General features: G+C 38.9%; 1 protein-coding gene across 3 annotated transcripts in view; it reads right to left on the bottom strand.

The window, feature by feature from the left end:
* RGS7 (regulator of G protein signaling 7) overlaps window positions 1-11,373 on the bottom strand; it is a 468,689-nt gene extending 457,316 nt beyond the window's left edge. For all 3 annotated transcript variants that reach the window (XM_056130847.1, XM_056130848.1, XM_056130849.1), the window contains exons 1-2: window positions 10,989-11,373; window positions 9,831-9,957 (exon numbers count right to left, since the gene is read on the bottom strand). In XM_056130847.1, the coding sequence (XP_055986822.1) occupies window positions 9,831-9,908 (78 nt within the window). In that variant the 5' untranslated portion in view covers window positions 9,909-9,957; window positions 10,989-11,373. The remainder of the gene's footprint in view (window positions 1-9,830; window positions 9,958-10,988) is intronic.
* Window positions 11,374-15,819: the final 4,446 nt, after the last annotated feature.

Raw genomic sequence — 15,819 nt, 5'->3', positions numbered from 1 at the left:
GGGAGAAGGCAGATCAGATAGAGAGGGGAATACCAAGTAAAGGGTGTTTGGAGGACCCTCCCAGGATGAGAGATGCATGCTGAAAACAGACTATAGACCGAACATGATAGCCACTCAATGCCTCTTTTGCAAACCACAGCACCCAAAAGGAGAGAGAGAACAAAAGGGAATGCCCTGCCAAAGAGGTGGGGTGGGATGGGGGTGGGGAGGGATGCTGGGAGCATTGGAGGTGGGGAATGGGCACCGGTGGAGGGATGGGTACTCAATCATTGTATAACTGAAACCCAAGCACAAAAATTTGTAAGGTCAACAACTGTACCACATGGAGTTTCACTAATAAAAAATAAAAAAATACAATCACAAAATATGAGATTGATATTAATACTATTGTAAAAATAGGTTAAATTTTTAAATTACTTTAAAATATTGGACTGGGGGCTAAGGTGCTTCCCTTGCACAACACCAGCATTGGATTGATGCCTGTAACCACATATGGTCCCTCAGGGGTTAGTTCTAAGAACTGTGCCAGAAATAATTCCTGAATACTGCTTTGTGTGGCCCAAAACAAAATGAAAAAATATTTTTGTAGCAACTTACATACTCTATGGCTAATGAAAATGATTGTTTTAATTAAATAATAATAAGAAAATAATAGCAATCATACATAATTATGGTTTTGAGAAATGTATTTTTATACACTAGTTATAATTCAGTTAGATGGATACATTAATGTCAAAGCATATGATATTGCCATACAAAGTTACTGCACCTATTACTAGGGAAGTGTCCAAAACTCTCCACTACTGTTCTTATGTTCCCTCTAGCCAGGTCATTATTATCTCTCACTCCTGTTTTTTGAGTTTTGTTTTAATCAGTATTGCAGTCCATGGTAAAGGGTGTGTCATCGTTCAATTTTTTTCTTGTAGTATCTCACAATATTTCACAGATGAGTGCAATTATCCAGTGCTTGTCATTTTCCTTTTGACTTACTTCACTTCACTACAGCACTCACTTTCAGTTCTATTCACATCTCAGAGTATTGCCTAATTTCATCTGTTCTTGGAGCTGCATAGTATTCTATTGATATACTTATGTATGTATGTATAGATACTGACATATGTAGATATACTCTAGATTAATTATTCATTTGCATGTCATTGATATTTAGCCTTTTCTGCAGTCTGGCTACTTTACTAAATGTTACAATGAAGAGAGATACACATATATCTTTTTAAAGTAATGTTTCTGTGTTTGAGAAGTAGGTGCACAGAAGTAAAATTGCTGCATTATTCTTACTTTTAAGAAAAATCCCAAATAGAGGATAAACCAGATGGCATTCCCACCAATGGTGGGTGAAAGTTCCTTTTTTCACTACATTCCCATAGGCTGTTTTTCTTCTTTTTTATATATGCCATTTGCACTGGTGGAGATGAGGGGAGGGGAAGGAATGAAAGGGGGAGGGAGGGTGGGGAGGAAAAGGGGAGAAAGGCGTGGGAAGGGAAGGAGGTGGGAGGGATGAGGAGAGGAGAGGTGAAGAAAGAAAGGAGGAAAGAAAGAAGAGAGAGAAAAAGAGAAAGGGGGAGGGAGGAGGATGGGAGGAAGGGAGGGATGGAAAAGGAAAGGACAAAAGAAAGGTAGACTTTTCCTTCCTAATCCTTAGCGCAAATTTTCATATATATTTTTTCCAGAGGGCTGGAGCAATAGTACAGCTGGTAGGACGTTTGCCTTGCACGTGGCCCACCTGACCAACCGGAGTTCGATTCCTCCGCCCCTTTCAAGAGCCCGGTAAGCTACCGAGAGTATCTTGCCCTCACAGCAAAGCCTGGCAAGCTACCCGTGATGTATTCGATATGCCAAACACAGTAACAACAAGTCTCATAATGGAGACATTACTGGGGCCACTCTAGCAAATTGATGAACAACAGGAGGACAGTACTACAGTGCTATTTTTCCAGAGGAGTGAACAATAAATAACACCACTCTGGATAGGGCCCCTCAGCCAAAATATTTTCTAACCTAGACCGGATGGCAATTTTCATAGAGTTGGAGTCAAATCTATGATAGTCTATTAGAGTTCCAGTATCCTGAGATATTTTTAAGTGAATTAAACCAAAGAAAAAGGGAAATAAAAAGAGTAAATTATTTATATTGCCCTAAAAAAATGGCAGTGAGAAACTGGACCTTCTGTCCCTTAAGAAAATAGATATTCACTTTATCATTTACAATCTTTTGTTTGGTTTTTGGCCACACCTGATGGCACTCAAGGCTTAGTCCTGGCTCCAAGCTAAGGGATCACTCCTGACATGCTCTGGGGACCATACATGGTACTGGAAATCAAACCCGAGTCAGCTGTGTTCAAGGAAGGTACTCTACTCACTGTGCTATCTCTCTAGTCCCTACAATCATTTTATAATTAGATCAATATTTTGTAAGATAGAAGCCTCTGTAACTCTGTTATTTAAATCCCCCCTCTTCACCACTGTAAAACCAGGTAAAACACCAATTGTAAGACAATTGGTAAATTATTTGGGTCAATTGTTTCTTATTTTCCATAATCCTATTTTAAAGGATATTTAACATTTATTGTCATTAAGTTTTTAAAACCCAAAATGTTTCCATCTTCTCTGCTGTGATCATATTCCATCACCCACACTGCCTAAAAATACTTCACTTTCTGTCACTCAGTAGAACCACTAAGGCTATTAGAAGGCAATAAAATCCTTAGAGATCTTCTGATTTTGTACAACTGCACTTTCTTCTCATCAATAAGATTCAAGGAGGTCAGAGTTGGGAAATGAAGAAAATAAAATTCAAGCCACAAATCCCTATCTCAAACCAAATATCATAGTTAAGTAACAACTTTTAAAGAAAAAAGTTCAATCAGAATTTCTTTCTCTGAACTTATTCATTTGTCTTCAAAATTCATCATTAAATTATTACTCTTAGAACCTCTCTACTTTTAATGACACTTGTCTACCTCAGGGTGCATGATAGTATGTGTCACTAAAGAAAAAATGGTTTTGCATAATAAATAAATAAATAAAGGCCCTCCCGTTGATCGTCGATTTGCTCGAGCGGGCCCAGTAACATCTCCATTGGAGACTTTGTTGTTACTGTGTCTGGCATATCGAATACTCTCGGTAGCTTGCCGGGCTCTCCGAGAGGGGCGGAGGAATCGAACTCGGGTCGGCCATGTTGGCCGCGTGTAAGGCAAACGCCCTACCCGCTGTGCTATCCAGAAAAAAAACTTAAATATTTTCCCATATTTCCAGTTGACAATGTATCTTAGTTCAAAAGTTGTCTTTAAAATATAATTTATCCATGGTGGTGGAAAATGGGCACTGGTGGAGGGATGGGTATCTGATCATTGTATAATTGAAACCAAAGCACAAAAAATTGTAAATCTACAACTTTAAAAAAAATAAAATAAAATAAAGGGAAATATATATATATATATAATTTATTCCCTTTTTTTCCCCTTAGGCACTAAAAGAAAAAGCATTGTGGTTTATAATGCTGTTACTGAAAAGATTTCCCTTTACTACCTTTCAACATCCAGTTCTTGTCCAGAAAGATCTTTTCCCCCATGACAGCGATACTCTGTTCTCTTCCGAATAAACAAGTGTCTGCCATAAAGGCTGGTTTGGGGACAAGAGGAAAACTGAGGATATTGTGGAGAGATGGGTGCCCAAACATTGTACGACTGAAATGAAATCATGAACAACTTTGTACTTTTAATCCTGTGATGATTTAGTAGATCTTAAAAACAAATAAAAATTAAAAAGATAAAAAAGAGCAAAAATATGTATCATTCTTAAGTCTACACAATCTAAGAGAGTAGCTGGCATGTAAATGTTTTATCACTAAATGTTCTTAATAAATTAAATTATATATTCAATTAAATTAAATACTAATTATAATATTTGATATCAACATCAAATTAAATATAACAAACATATAGTATGTGAATCCCTGAGTAAAGAATACAAAGAAAACTATAAAACACTATCAAAAGAAGTAAAAGTTGACATAAGGAAATCAGCAGTCTTACCCACTGATTGGAAATCTTTGTTCCTTTCTTTCCTTATTATACACACATACACACACACACATATATATATTTTTAAAAATTAAGTAATGAAGAGATTGTACAGGAGGTAAGACACTTGTTTGAATCCCCAGCAGCATATCTGAATTCCTAAGCACCACTAGGCATCACTCCTGAACACAGTGTCAGGAATAATTCCTGAGCACCACTGAATGTGGTCCATTTGTCATTATCATCTCTCCCCTTGCCTCCTCCCCAAAATCTAGTTTATAGTGAACACTTCATTTTGGAAAGGTAAGTGATAAGATGAAGCTTGCCCCTCATCTGAGCCCCTAATTTGAAATCTGAAAGTCTAAAGGCTCGTGCCTTTTGTGATTATCTACCTGAAAACATCCTTCATTTCTAACCTTTCCTCATTATTCACTGGAAATATTCTTGATTCTAACATGCAATAGCACCCTAAATGCAGAAAGACCAAGATAACTAAGGTTTTAAAATGTCAACACTTGGAATGGAGAAACAGTACAGGGGTTAAGACACTTTCCCAGGGACTGGAGCAATAGCACAGCGGATAGGGCGTTTGCCTTGCATGCAGCTAATCTGGGTTCGACTTCCAGCATTCCATATGGTCCCCTAAGCATGGCCAGGAGTAATTCCTCAGTGCAGAACTAGGAATAACCCCATGTGCATCGCCAGGTGTGACCCAAAAAAACACTTTTCCAGTATACAGTCAACCCAGGTTCAGTTCCCAGAACCGTATGATTCCCTGCACACCTTGGCTTAATCACCCCAACAAAAATGCCAAAACTGTATTTTTATAATGACTTTCAATGTATTGTTTTATTTGATACCCTAAAGGTTGACAATATTTAACAAAATCCTGAATAAATCAATACATCATGTCAGTGCAGAAAATTTTTGGTCTCTCATTCTTGAAAGACCAGTGGTGGAGTGTGGTGGGGGTGGGAAGATTCAGGGGAGAGTGCAAGAGGGACTTAAAGACAGTGATGGAGGGAAATAAACACTGCTGTGAAAGGTCTGGTGTTGGAATGTTGTGTGTATAAAATCCTACCCTTAGCAGTATTCTAAAATTATAAATAATAGCAACTAAAATATTTTTTTAAAAGAAGAAACCCGAGTGACATTCTGTTGCTTTTACAAAGTAGAAACAATACCCTTTTGGTGAATGTATGTCTACTCTTACATAACTAACTGACTTCAGAAACAACTCTCAAAGGCAATATCCACGTCAAGTCAATCAGATCAGTGACAACTACATCATAGAATTCTGTAAGGACTCTCTTCAAGAATAAGGCAGTCATCTTCCTAAACACCAACATTTTCTTCTATAACAACATGATACTAAGTTTGAAAGAAGATACCCAGGTCTCTGTGAATAAGATACCCAAACAAGGTTATCTAACCACTTTTCTTTTACAACTAAAACAAGCAGTATTTTAAGGAAAACTATTTTTCACTTGTAGGTTTTGAAAAAAAATATTTCAATGAAAGAATAAAATGGAAAAAGAGTAACAGAATGTAAGATGAAGAAAGAGATAATAGAGCAGGCTGGAGGGGAAAGTGAATGGGTGAAGGGTGCATGAGAGAGAAGTAGATTTCATGTGTTTGCTATTTCAAAAATAATAATAATGGTGTTCATTCCACTAAGACAGTAAATGTGGAAAATGTTTTTCTTTTCTGACAACTAGAGAGTAAATGGCTGCTGCAGTAATCTCAGAAATTACTGGTGATTTTGAGCAGTTTTGATATGAGAAGGCAGCATTCTGACCAATTTGAAATACTGCCCTCAAAGTGACCTAGATATTTTGTTTTTCAAAAATGGAATATCAGCTCCTGAACTAAAAAGTGATGATCCTGTCTTATGGATGCTGGACGGATATGAAATTTGGAAAGTGTCTTCCTGTACCTGTGTACTGGCTCAAGAGTGCACCCCCAAAGCAGTCAAGAGCAGCAATCATTTTTGAGAATCATTAACCTAACATAAAAGAAATTCTGCGTTGTGACCTCTACTAATGCCTCAAAAAGTTATAAGTGAATAGGTCTCCCTCCCTCCCTGCTATCTTCCCTTCCTTCCCCCCCCTCTCTCTCTATCTATCTATCTTCCCTTCCTTCCTCTCTCTTCCTCTCTCTCTCACTCTCTCATTCTCGCTCTCTCTCCCTCTCGCTCTTTCTCCCTCCCTCCAACCCTCCCTCCCGCCTCTCTCTCATTTTGGGGACATATCCAACTTTGCCCAGTGCTTACTCCTGGTTGGCCAAAAGTATGACAAGCACTTTACCTGTGGTCTTATCTCTCCAGCCTCTATCTAAATGGGTTTCTTAAGAAATTTTATTAGTTCTAATTCAAGTCTAGTTATGGCCTTGTGAAGGGAGCCCAGGAAGTCCTAAAATTAAAATTGCTAGGTCTCACATTTTATGATTTTTGAAATAAGATGCAATCAAATACACAAATGACATAATAACTATGATTCAATCACTTGCTTATGAAAAAAACAGCATTATAAATCACAAACTCAATAACACAGAATTTTTCCATGTAGATTTTTGAAATGTATTTATAATATTAAATGAAACCTAAGATTTCTCAAATTAAGCTAAAAAGTTACTGGAAAATATCCAAGATTGGCTTTTAAAAGTTTCAATCCTATCTCAAGACAGCATTCATTATTATTGCCTGCGGCCTTTGCTGTGAGTCACTGTCTCAGCCTAGACAATTATAGTCCAAACAACTGTACACTTTTCCATATTATAAATGTAGCCACTGTACATAATCCATAGGAAGATTATTGTAATAAATACATCAGACTAACAAGAAATTTACATGTGCCAGTTTTTAAAAGTGTATACCACCCTAGTGCTCATTCATTCTTTCCTATTACTTACAGACTATAAAGTTAAAATAGAAACAGCAGATACATAAATTTAGACTTTGTAAATTATCAGACTCTTGAGTAGCAAAAGAGAGATGTCTCAAGGCAGTGAAGGAGGAATATAGTGAAAACACCACAAATATTTCTAGTTTAAAAATCACTTCAACAGTGAAATGAAAGTGGCAGGAACTGTTAAATAGAAATTTCTCTGTCCATTCTCTCTCCTACTATTGAGCAAAGTACTGTAGGAATGAAGTTCTCGTCATGATTGACAAATATTTATTGTCAAAAAAATGTTCATTCATTAATGAAGTAGAAAGTTAAAATAACAGTATAGGTATTTGAGCTTCCAACTACTTGCTATTCCTCAAGTTAAATTTCCACATCTATTAAGAAGATATTAAATGTAGAGTGACAGAAAACAGAGGTAAGTCATGACACAAAATCCATGATGTCATACTGTGTAACACATAATCCACAGAATTATAATCATAAAAACATCAAACTAATACAAGAAATTTAAATATACTAGCTTTTTTATAGTGTATACCACCCTAGTATCCACTCATTCTTTCCTGTGCCTAACAGACTAAAAAGATGAAATAGAAACAGCAGGTACATAAATTTAGACTGTGTAAGTTGTCAGATATGTCTCATCTATCTTCACATATCATAGATTATTTGATTTTGTTCAATTTAATTCTGACAAACAACCAATAATATAACATTTACTTATATAAATCATCTGATATTTATTTATAGATCATTATTTGTATCACAAATTTTAAAAGTCATAATCAGAAAATATAAAGGCAATTCATATTATGAGTAAAATTCACCAAATTGAGTTATTTTCCAATAACAATTTAGCAAGGGAAATCTTTCAAAATAAGCTCTATGTATCATTAACTCTAAATGAATAGTTAAATAAAGGAAGGCAAAATAAGTAGCACAAGCAGTTGCAAGTTTAACCAACAAAATGAAGAATGAAGTATTATAGTTCTACTCTCTCTGAAGTGACCACAGTTCATTTACAACTGGCATATAGTGATTGGTGCTACACAACAATTTCTAGAATAAATTAAAAATAAATAATATAAAACTTAGGGATACTAAATAATCAAGTAATTATTTCTAAAACCCCTAGCCTTGTTTTTTCTTTATATATATGCTAATTGACTAAATGAGATATACCACACAAATTGATGCTACATTAAGCTTGTTTTCATCAAGGTAACTGTTATACAGCAGACTAATTCAGCCCTTAATCTGTTATAGGGAAATAGAAACTACCATATTTTTTTACTTAACAATAATGGCTAACTACTACAATTTCATATCCCAAAGCCCCACTTTTCACTTTGCATATGCCTTTAAAATAAAATTTCAAACCACACACCTTGCATCTTATACAATTTACAGTCATACTAAATAACAAAAGTATAAGCTTAAAAACCCTAAATAATTCTTTTCAGAACCAACACTGACATACATAATGTATATACATTCAGTTATTTCAATCATTGTAGGACTTAATAGCAATAATTTTGGTTCAAGTGGAAACTTTTTCTGATTTGCTAAGTTGGAAGAATTTAAAACTAAAATAATGACTAATTCTTAATTATTTTTATATCACACTGTTTTTTCCCAGCCACATAAAACACACACAGGTACATAATACAGTATTATCTATACGGCTAGTGATAAAAAAAAAAAAAGAAAAGAAAAACCAGCTAGAATTGCATCAAGATCTCCATGCACTTTCAAATTAAATCAATAGCAATATTTCCTCAAACACATATTAATAACCACTTCATAATCATCCTGGGAGATGTAGAAGGAAACTTTTCATTTAATTCTATTCAAGGTGGCAAGCTTTTCATCATTATTGAAAACCAATTCTGATACTCTAGTTGAAAAGACAAAGCAAACTTATTCTGGACTTTTCAATGAGCACACACTTCACAAAGCCTTTAATTATTTTTTTCCTTTTCCAGTGCTAGTGTTAACTAAAAAAAAAATTCTCAATAAGAATTATAGAAAGTGTACTAATAAAAAATAACATTAGCATAAAATGCTATCAACATGATTAGAACAGAACTTAAGGAATACTGCTTCCATAATTTTAATAAGACTATTGATCATAACCAGAGTGATGTTAACTAAGCAACCACTTTGAAGCACACATAATATTCACATACATCTTTTTTATGGTAGTTCAATATCTGGAATTTTTTTTTGCTGATAGTATTGCTCTAAAGTGCATAATTCAGGCAGATTGACTTGTGGCAAAATAATTTAAAAGGCACGTGATAGGTGCTAAGAATAAATGTACCCATAAGAAAAATGATAAAAATAACACAAAGTGGAGACTAATTTAGGCTAAGACAAAAAACTAAATGGAATTGTTTACTTAGGAGTGAAACTGATAAACCATCCATACAGTCACAAGCACTAACTCCTGCTGCACGCTAAACTGCAAAGTGGCCTATTTTTGATTCTAAAAGTTATATAGGTTTATATAATCATTAAAACTTAAATGCCTAGAGGAAGTCAGTCTTTTCAAAAAGCTTCTTCAAATTATTGTGAATAATGTAAAATTATGCATATATCAACAAAATATATGTGATGCCCTAACTTGCTGTTACTACTGATCACAATTTTTACAACCTACGTAGTAAAAATCAGCAGGAAAAATGTAGGGACAAATTATAACTAGCTTCATGTACTTCGTTATACCTGAGCATATATGCATCACTTATGTCATTGGTGGCAGTTATTAGTGATTTATGGGATTCCTGGTGACCACAAAATTTATATAACTCTGATGAGAAGGTGGTGATGTTAGAACACCAGAAGCTTCCCTTTTCCTATCAAAGTAAAGAAATTCTTACCTTTCTGTACACCAGCATGTTGGGTGATTCATCTGCCACCCCATTACTGGTCTGCCCATAATTATTCCCCTGGGCCATGTCACCCCACACTTGATCCACTCTCAGGTATAGGGATTTTTAGTCTGTTCTGCAAGGATAGAAAGACTTCAGTGAGATTCTCACGGTCATGCTTATGCAGATTAATTCTCTTGACTGAACTTCACCATCCACATTCAGCACCATTCACACTGAAAGGTGTTGACATATTGGGGTTGGCTAGAGGAAGTGGCACATGATAAACATTTTAAAACAAACCCCAAACCTCCAATTTTACAGCACAGTACTAATCAGAAAACAATAAAAATGGCTAAATTCTTCTTAAAATATCTTTATCTTGTTCTAACTGATTTGATTTGCTGTATATTCATTTTTAAAAAGTGCTTAATGCTCACTTAAAAAAATAATAATAATAAGCGCGGTTACCATATCTGTACTACAGAGGGTTCTTTTATCCCCATACTTGCATTTCTGCTTAATCTTCTCCCCAAAGGCCAGAACGAGACACCCACTGGTAGCACACCTTCTCCCAGATAATCTGTGAGATTATTCGCATCAGAGAGGAGAATCCCCTTGCCATTCTCCAGCACGAGCATTTCCTCTTTAATTCCCTGGGTCTCCGACACCGATCCCGAGGAGCTTCGCCTACTTTCACCTGCCTGCACAGCCGGCTACCGACTCCTTTCCTCTCAGCCCACTCTGCCTCTGAAGTCAGGCCACGGAGCCTGCCCATTCTGTGCAATAAGGCATCAGACGCTGTCTGGGCAATCAAGAACTGGCTGGAGGTCAATTACCAGGGTCAGCAGGGGCAACAACCCGAGTGAGAAGCCTCGAAGCAACAGTCGAAGGGAACCCAAGCAAGCCTCAGCTCACCCTGCTCGGCTCTCAGGCCAGCAGCAAATGGCAGGCGAACTGGTGCCCCGCGCCGCGGCCACAGCCTGAGCCGGGCAGCACTTTCAGCACCGTGGACCGCGGCGTGCGCTCGGCGTCCGCAGCCCAGTTTGGGCGCGGGGCTCCGGGGGTGGCCCCGCAGCGCGCTGAGCCCGGGGTGGGTGCGGGGCGGGGGCCTAGAGGGTTCGGTTCTGGTTGGCGCTGCCTCCTCCCTCCACGTCTCCCATTTACCTCCTCGGCCAAGGTCACGGCCCCGCGGCGTCTCCTTTCCCGGCTGGGTGCAGGCGGTGTCAGCTGGCTGCAAGCGGAACAGCGAGGCTGGGCAGCTTCATCACACTCCGTGGATGCGGAATCCGCCCGCCCAGCTCCCGCGGCTCAGATCACAGCCACCCGCGCCGCCGTCGTGCACAGGCGATCCCGGCAGCCTGCCACTCGCGCCCGCTCCCCGGGGCCGCCTCGCCGGTTCGCTCTCTCCTCCGCTTTTTCTGCTGGGCACTGGGACCAGCCGAGTGCGCGCGGGATGCCAGACGCCCGGCCCGTGCGCGCGATCGGGAGGGAGGAGGGGACAGTCACGTGGGACCAGGGCGTCCAAAGGTGCGGACTGGGAAGGGCTCGACTTGGCGCGGTCACACTGCCCCGGCCGCTCGGGTCTCCCCCACCCCTGTCGCCCCCGGGGAGCAGCAGCCCTGCCCTTGTCGCAGCCAGCGGGCGCTCTCGCACACCCCGCCCCGGTGTATGTACCCGCCGCTGAAGGCCTGGAGAGCTGAGCCTAAAGCTGACTGTAAGCCAAGGAAGGGAGGAGGGCGGTGGATGGATGGAGGATGGATGGATCCGTGGATGGATGCATGGTTGGAGAATGGATGGATGGATGGACGGAAGGATGGAGGGTGGATGGATGGATGGATGGATGGATGGATGGATGGATGGATGGAGAGACGGGCGGGCGGAAAGAAGATGGGGGATGGAATCCCATGCTCACTGCTGGTTTCATCACGTTTTTTGGTGACTGCCAGCTTGTATGGGGGAAGCAGATGATTGATTGCTCTAAGTAACCGTAGAGAGATACTGAGAAGTCTCCGGAGCAAGGAAATGCCCAGAGCCGAATGAGTCATACATTGCCTTTGCTGGAGCTTTCACAGTTTCCTCCTAAGTTCAGAAATGGGAAGGATTTGGTGTCTGCCAATTCGAGGTGAACAGCTTGTCTCCTGTGGAACTGAAGCAGCATCCTCACTGCCTGGTTTCTCCCTTCTACAAAAGGTATTTAGAGGAAGTTTCCTCTCACACACTGCTCTCATCTTCTAGCAGTTTTAAAAGAGACCCCGGCATGCTGACACCAGAAATATTCTTCAGTTTGCTGTCAACAAATTTTCTGCAAGAATTATAACTGTGTAAAGAAGAAAAATCACTTTTGCTCCATTTATAGCAAAGAAGCAGGTGTTCCTAGTGTTCCTTTCTTGACTGGGCTAGAAGTGAGGAAGATAAAGAAGATAATCAAATCTGCCCCTTCTTAATCTCTGGGACTAAACAGGATAGAATTTGCCCCTGCTATAAAGATACACAGTAAAATAAAAACAAATGGCCAACGTACTGCTGCAGGTGAGGCAGAAGTAGTGACGGCAATTCTCTGTTCATTGGCAATTCCCAAGGTCTTCAATACTTTTAAGAATGAATATACTGAGTAATAAAGATGTTCAAACTCAGAGTTGGAAAGTAGAAAGGTTTATTGAAAAGAAGGCAGGGTGGGAAGGGGAAGATGGGGGGTGGGAGGGATACTGGGACCCGAGGTAGTGGAAAATGGGCACTGGTGGAGGGATGGGTACTTGATCATTGTATAACTGAAACCCAAGCACAAAAATTTGTAAGTCTACAACTGTACCTCATGGTTTTTCTCTAATAAAAATTAAAAAATAAAATAAAATCCTTCTCATGTGGAAAAAAAAGAAGAAAAGTCGGTGAGAAAAGAAAAGGAGCTCCCCAAGTGCGGAGAAACTTGTATAGAACTAAGTTAAAAGCAAGAGTTTGTGTAGGAATTTTCTAAGGACCTATGCATTCCTTATCAATTGACAAGTATTGCAGAGAAATCAGTGAATCTACATGGTGATTGGGCTAGTTTGATTCTTTCCGGCCATCTGCCTAAGGTATTGTCCATTATCTTAGTTTTCCTGTGAGCCTAAACTCTGGAGCAGAATTTTAAGATTAACAATTAATCTTAATCCCTGTCTATCAGAAAAAGCCAAGGAATTTGCAGGGAGCCCAAAATGTAGAATGGACCAGTCAAAAGCGGGACTGCTCATAGCAGCTGGCAAAACTTCCCTCTTTCATCCCTCTCTCCTCCACTCTGAAATTAAGTCCTGACTGCTATCAGGAAATGGAGTGTTGAATCCCTCTGGCTACTTCATGCTGAGTTTGGGTGTAGCTCACATAGGGTCCCCATGCAGTCAGGGAATCTTAGGAAGAGGAAGGCCTGGAGGTTCAAATTACCATGCCTCAGTTGTCTGCATCCATAGTTCTGCATTAATCACCATCTGTAGTGTGATGGACTCAAGTCTGGAGGAAACAAACCTGACAAGAAGGTTATAACAGGTGCTATGACAAGCAGAGATCCACCACGGAACCAAGAAGAGGAGGACCCAAGCCAGTCAAAACCAAGTATTTTTCCATGAAAACAACCTTTGAGAAGCTTGCTCTCAGTATTGGAAGGCTTTGTTTATAGATTGACAATAAATCCATATTTATCTAGACTTATTCACCAAGACGCAATGTTCCCTTCCAAGTATAGTACACATTGGATAGACTGAAATGACCTCGTGTTTAGGGAATGAGTATAATATTTGGAGGTCAAAGGCCAATTGTGTCCCCAGGATAGAGAGCCCTTTTAGGGCCTGGAGCTGAAACACAGCCATTAAAATAAGGGAGAGAGTGCTGAGATGATTATATTCTGATGTCAGTCATATAGATTTTCAGACTGATCCTAGGTTACCCAAGTTACCAAGCATTACCAAGGCCACCATTGTGACATTTCATACTGTCAGTCCAACCATGCAGGGGCATGGTTGAGGGGACCCTGAGACAATAGTGGAGGAACGGGCACACTGGTAGAGGGTATGGTGGTGGAAAATTGTATGCAAGAAATGCTACTGATTTACACTGTGAATTGAAGTGCCTGAAATAAAATAACATAATGTTTTAAAAATAAATACTAAATTTTTAAAAAGAGAAAAATGAGTTTTCCCTGGTCAGAACAACCATTACAACTAAACCTTGTATGGGTGATTGGGATCAGGGGAGAAGTGAGCGCATTCCCTCAATTCCCTCAGGCTCTGGTCAAATTTTACTATATATATATTTATATTTGTATAGCATATATTTGCATGTTATATGCATATGTTTATATATGTATATTTACATAACTTATTCAAATATTAAAATAAAATATTAAAGAGATCTCTGACTCATCCCTGGTGGCAAAATAGTTTCGCTGGGTAATGTGAAAATTCCATTTTTTTAATTTTTTAATTTTTATTTTGTTATTTTATAGAATCACAGTGATATACATAGTTAGGACGTTGATTGAGTTTCTCAGTTATATAATGTTCCAACACCCATCCTTTCACCAGTTTATATTTCCCCCACCAATAATCCCAGTTTCCCTCCTACTACCCACCCCGCCGCCTATGCCTATAGCAGGCACTTTTCCTCTCTCTCTCTCTCTCTCTCTCTTTCTCTCTCTCTCTCTCTCTCTCTCTCTCTCTCTCTCTCTCTCTTCTCTCTTTCTCCACCCTCTCTGCCTTATTGTTTGCAATACAGATAATGAAAGATTATCAGGTATATTCCTTTACCTACTTTCAACACTCAGTTTCTGTCCAAAAAGATAGTTTCCAGCTTTTATTGTCATGTTGATCCCTTTTCTATCCTAACTGCCCTTCACCCCCACACACTCTTGCGGCAAGCTTCCAACCATTGACCAGTGCTCCTGATCCCTGTTTACCCAGGACTTGGATATTAGTTCCATTATATATATATATATATATATACGTATATATATATACACAAACACATATATATATGAATGAAAAATGTGTGCCAGAAATACTACCGATTTAGACTATAAGTTGCAGTGCCTAAAATAAAATAACATAATGTATATTGTGTTAATGTTAATATATAATAATGTATATATAAAATCCACAAATGAATGCAATCATTCTATACCTATCCCTCTCCTTCTGACTCATTTCACTCAGCATGATACTATGTCCATCTATTTATAAAAAAATTTCTTGACTTAATTCTTCCTAACAGCCGTGTAGTATTTCATTTTGTAGATGCTCCAAAGTTTCTTTATCCATTCATTTTGTTCTCAGGCACTCGGGTTGTTTTCGGATTTGGCTACTGTGAATAGTGCTGCAATTAACATAGAATTGTAGGTAACATTTCTGCTGTGTTTTGGGGAACCTTGGAGTATATTCCTAGAAGGGGTGTTCCTGGGTCCATTGTGAGCTCAATTTCTAGTATTTTGAGCAATGTCCATATTGTTTTCCAAAAAGGCTGGACCAGTCAGAATGCCCACCAACAATGAAGAAGAGCCCCTTTCTCCCTGCATCCATGCCAGCACTCGTTGTTCTTGTTCTTTTGGATGTGTACCAGTATCTGTGGTGTGAGATAATATCTCGTTGCTGTTTTGATTTTCATGTCCTTGATGATTAGAATGTAGAGAATTTTTTCATGTGCTTTATGGCCATTTGAATTTCTTCTTTGAGGAAGTTTCTGTTCATTTCATCTCCCGGTTCTGTGATGGGGTTGAGTGGTTGTGTTTGTTTGTTTGGGGCGGGGGTGGGGGTAAGTCCTACCAGTGCCTTATGTAACTTTGATATTAACCTTTTACCAGATGGGTATTGGGTAAATGAAATTATTTTTCCCCATTACTTGGGCTGTCTTTGTATCTTGGTCACTGTTTCTTTTGAGGTACAGAGGCTTCTTAGTAGTATGTAGTCCCATTTGTTTATCTTTGCTTCTACTTGCTTGGGGAGCCGTGTTTCATCTTTGAAGTTTCCTTTAGCCT

The sequence above is a fragment of the Sorex fumeus genome, unplaced genomic scaffold (genome assembly GCF_029834395.1).
Source record: "Sorex fumeus unplaced genomic scaffold, SorFum_2.1 ptg000007l, whole genome shotgun sequence".
Taxonomy (NCBI): Eukaryota; Metazoa; Chordata; class Mammalia; order Eulipotyphla; family Soricidae; genus Sorex; species Sorex fumeus.
The sequence above is the reverse complement of the archived record's forward strand: the minus strand, read 5'-3'. Positions and strand labels throughout refer to the sequence as shown.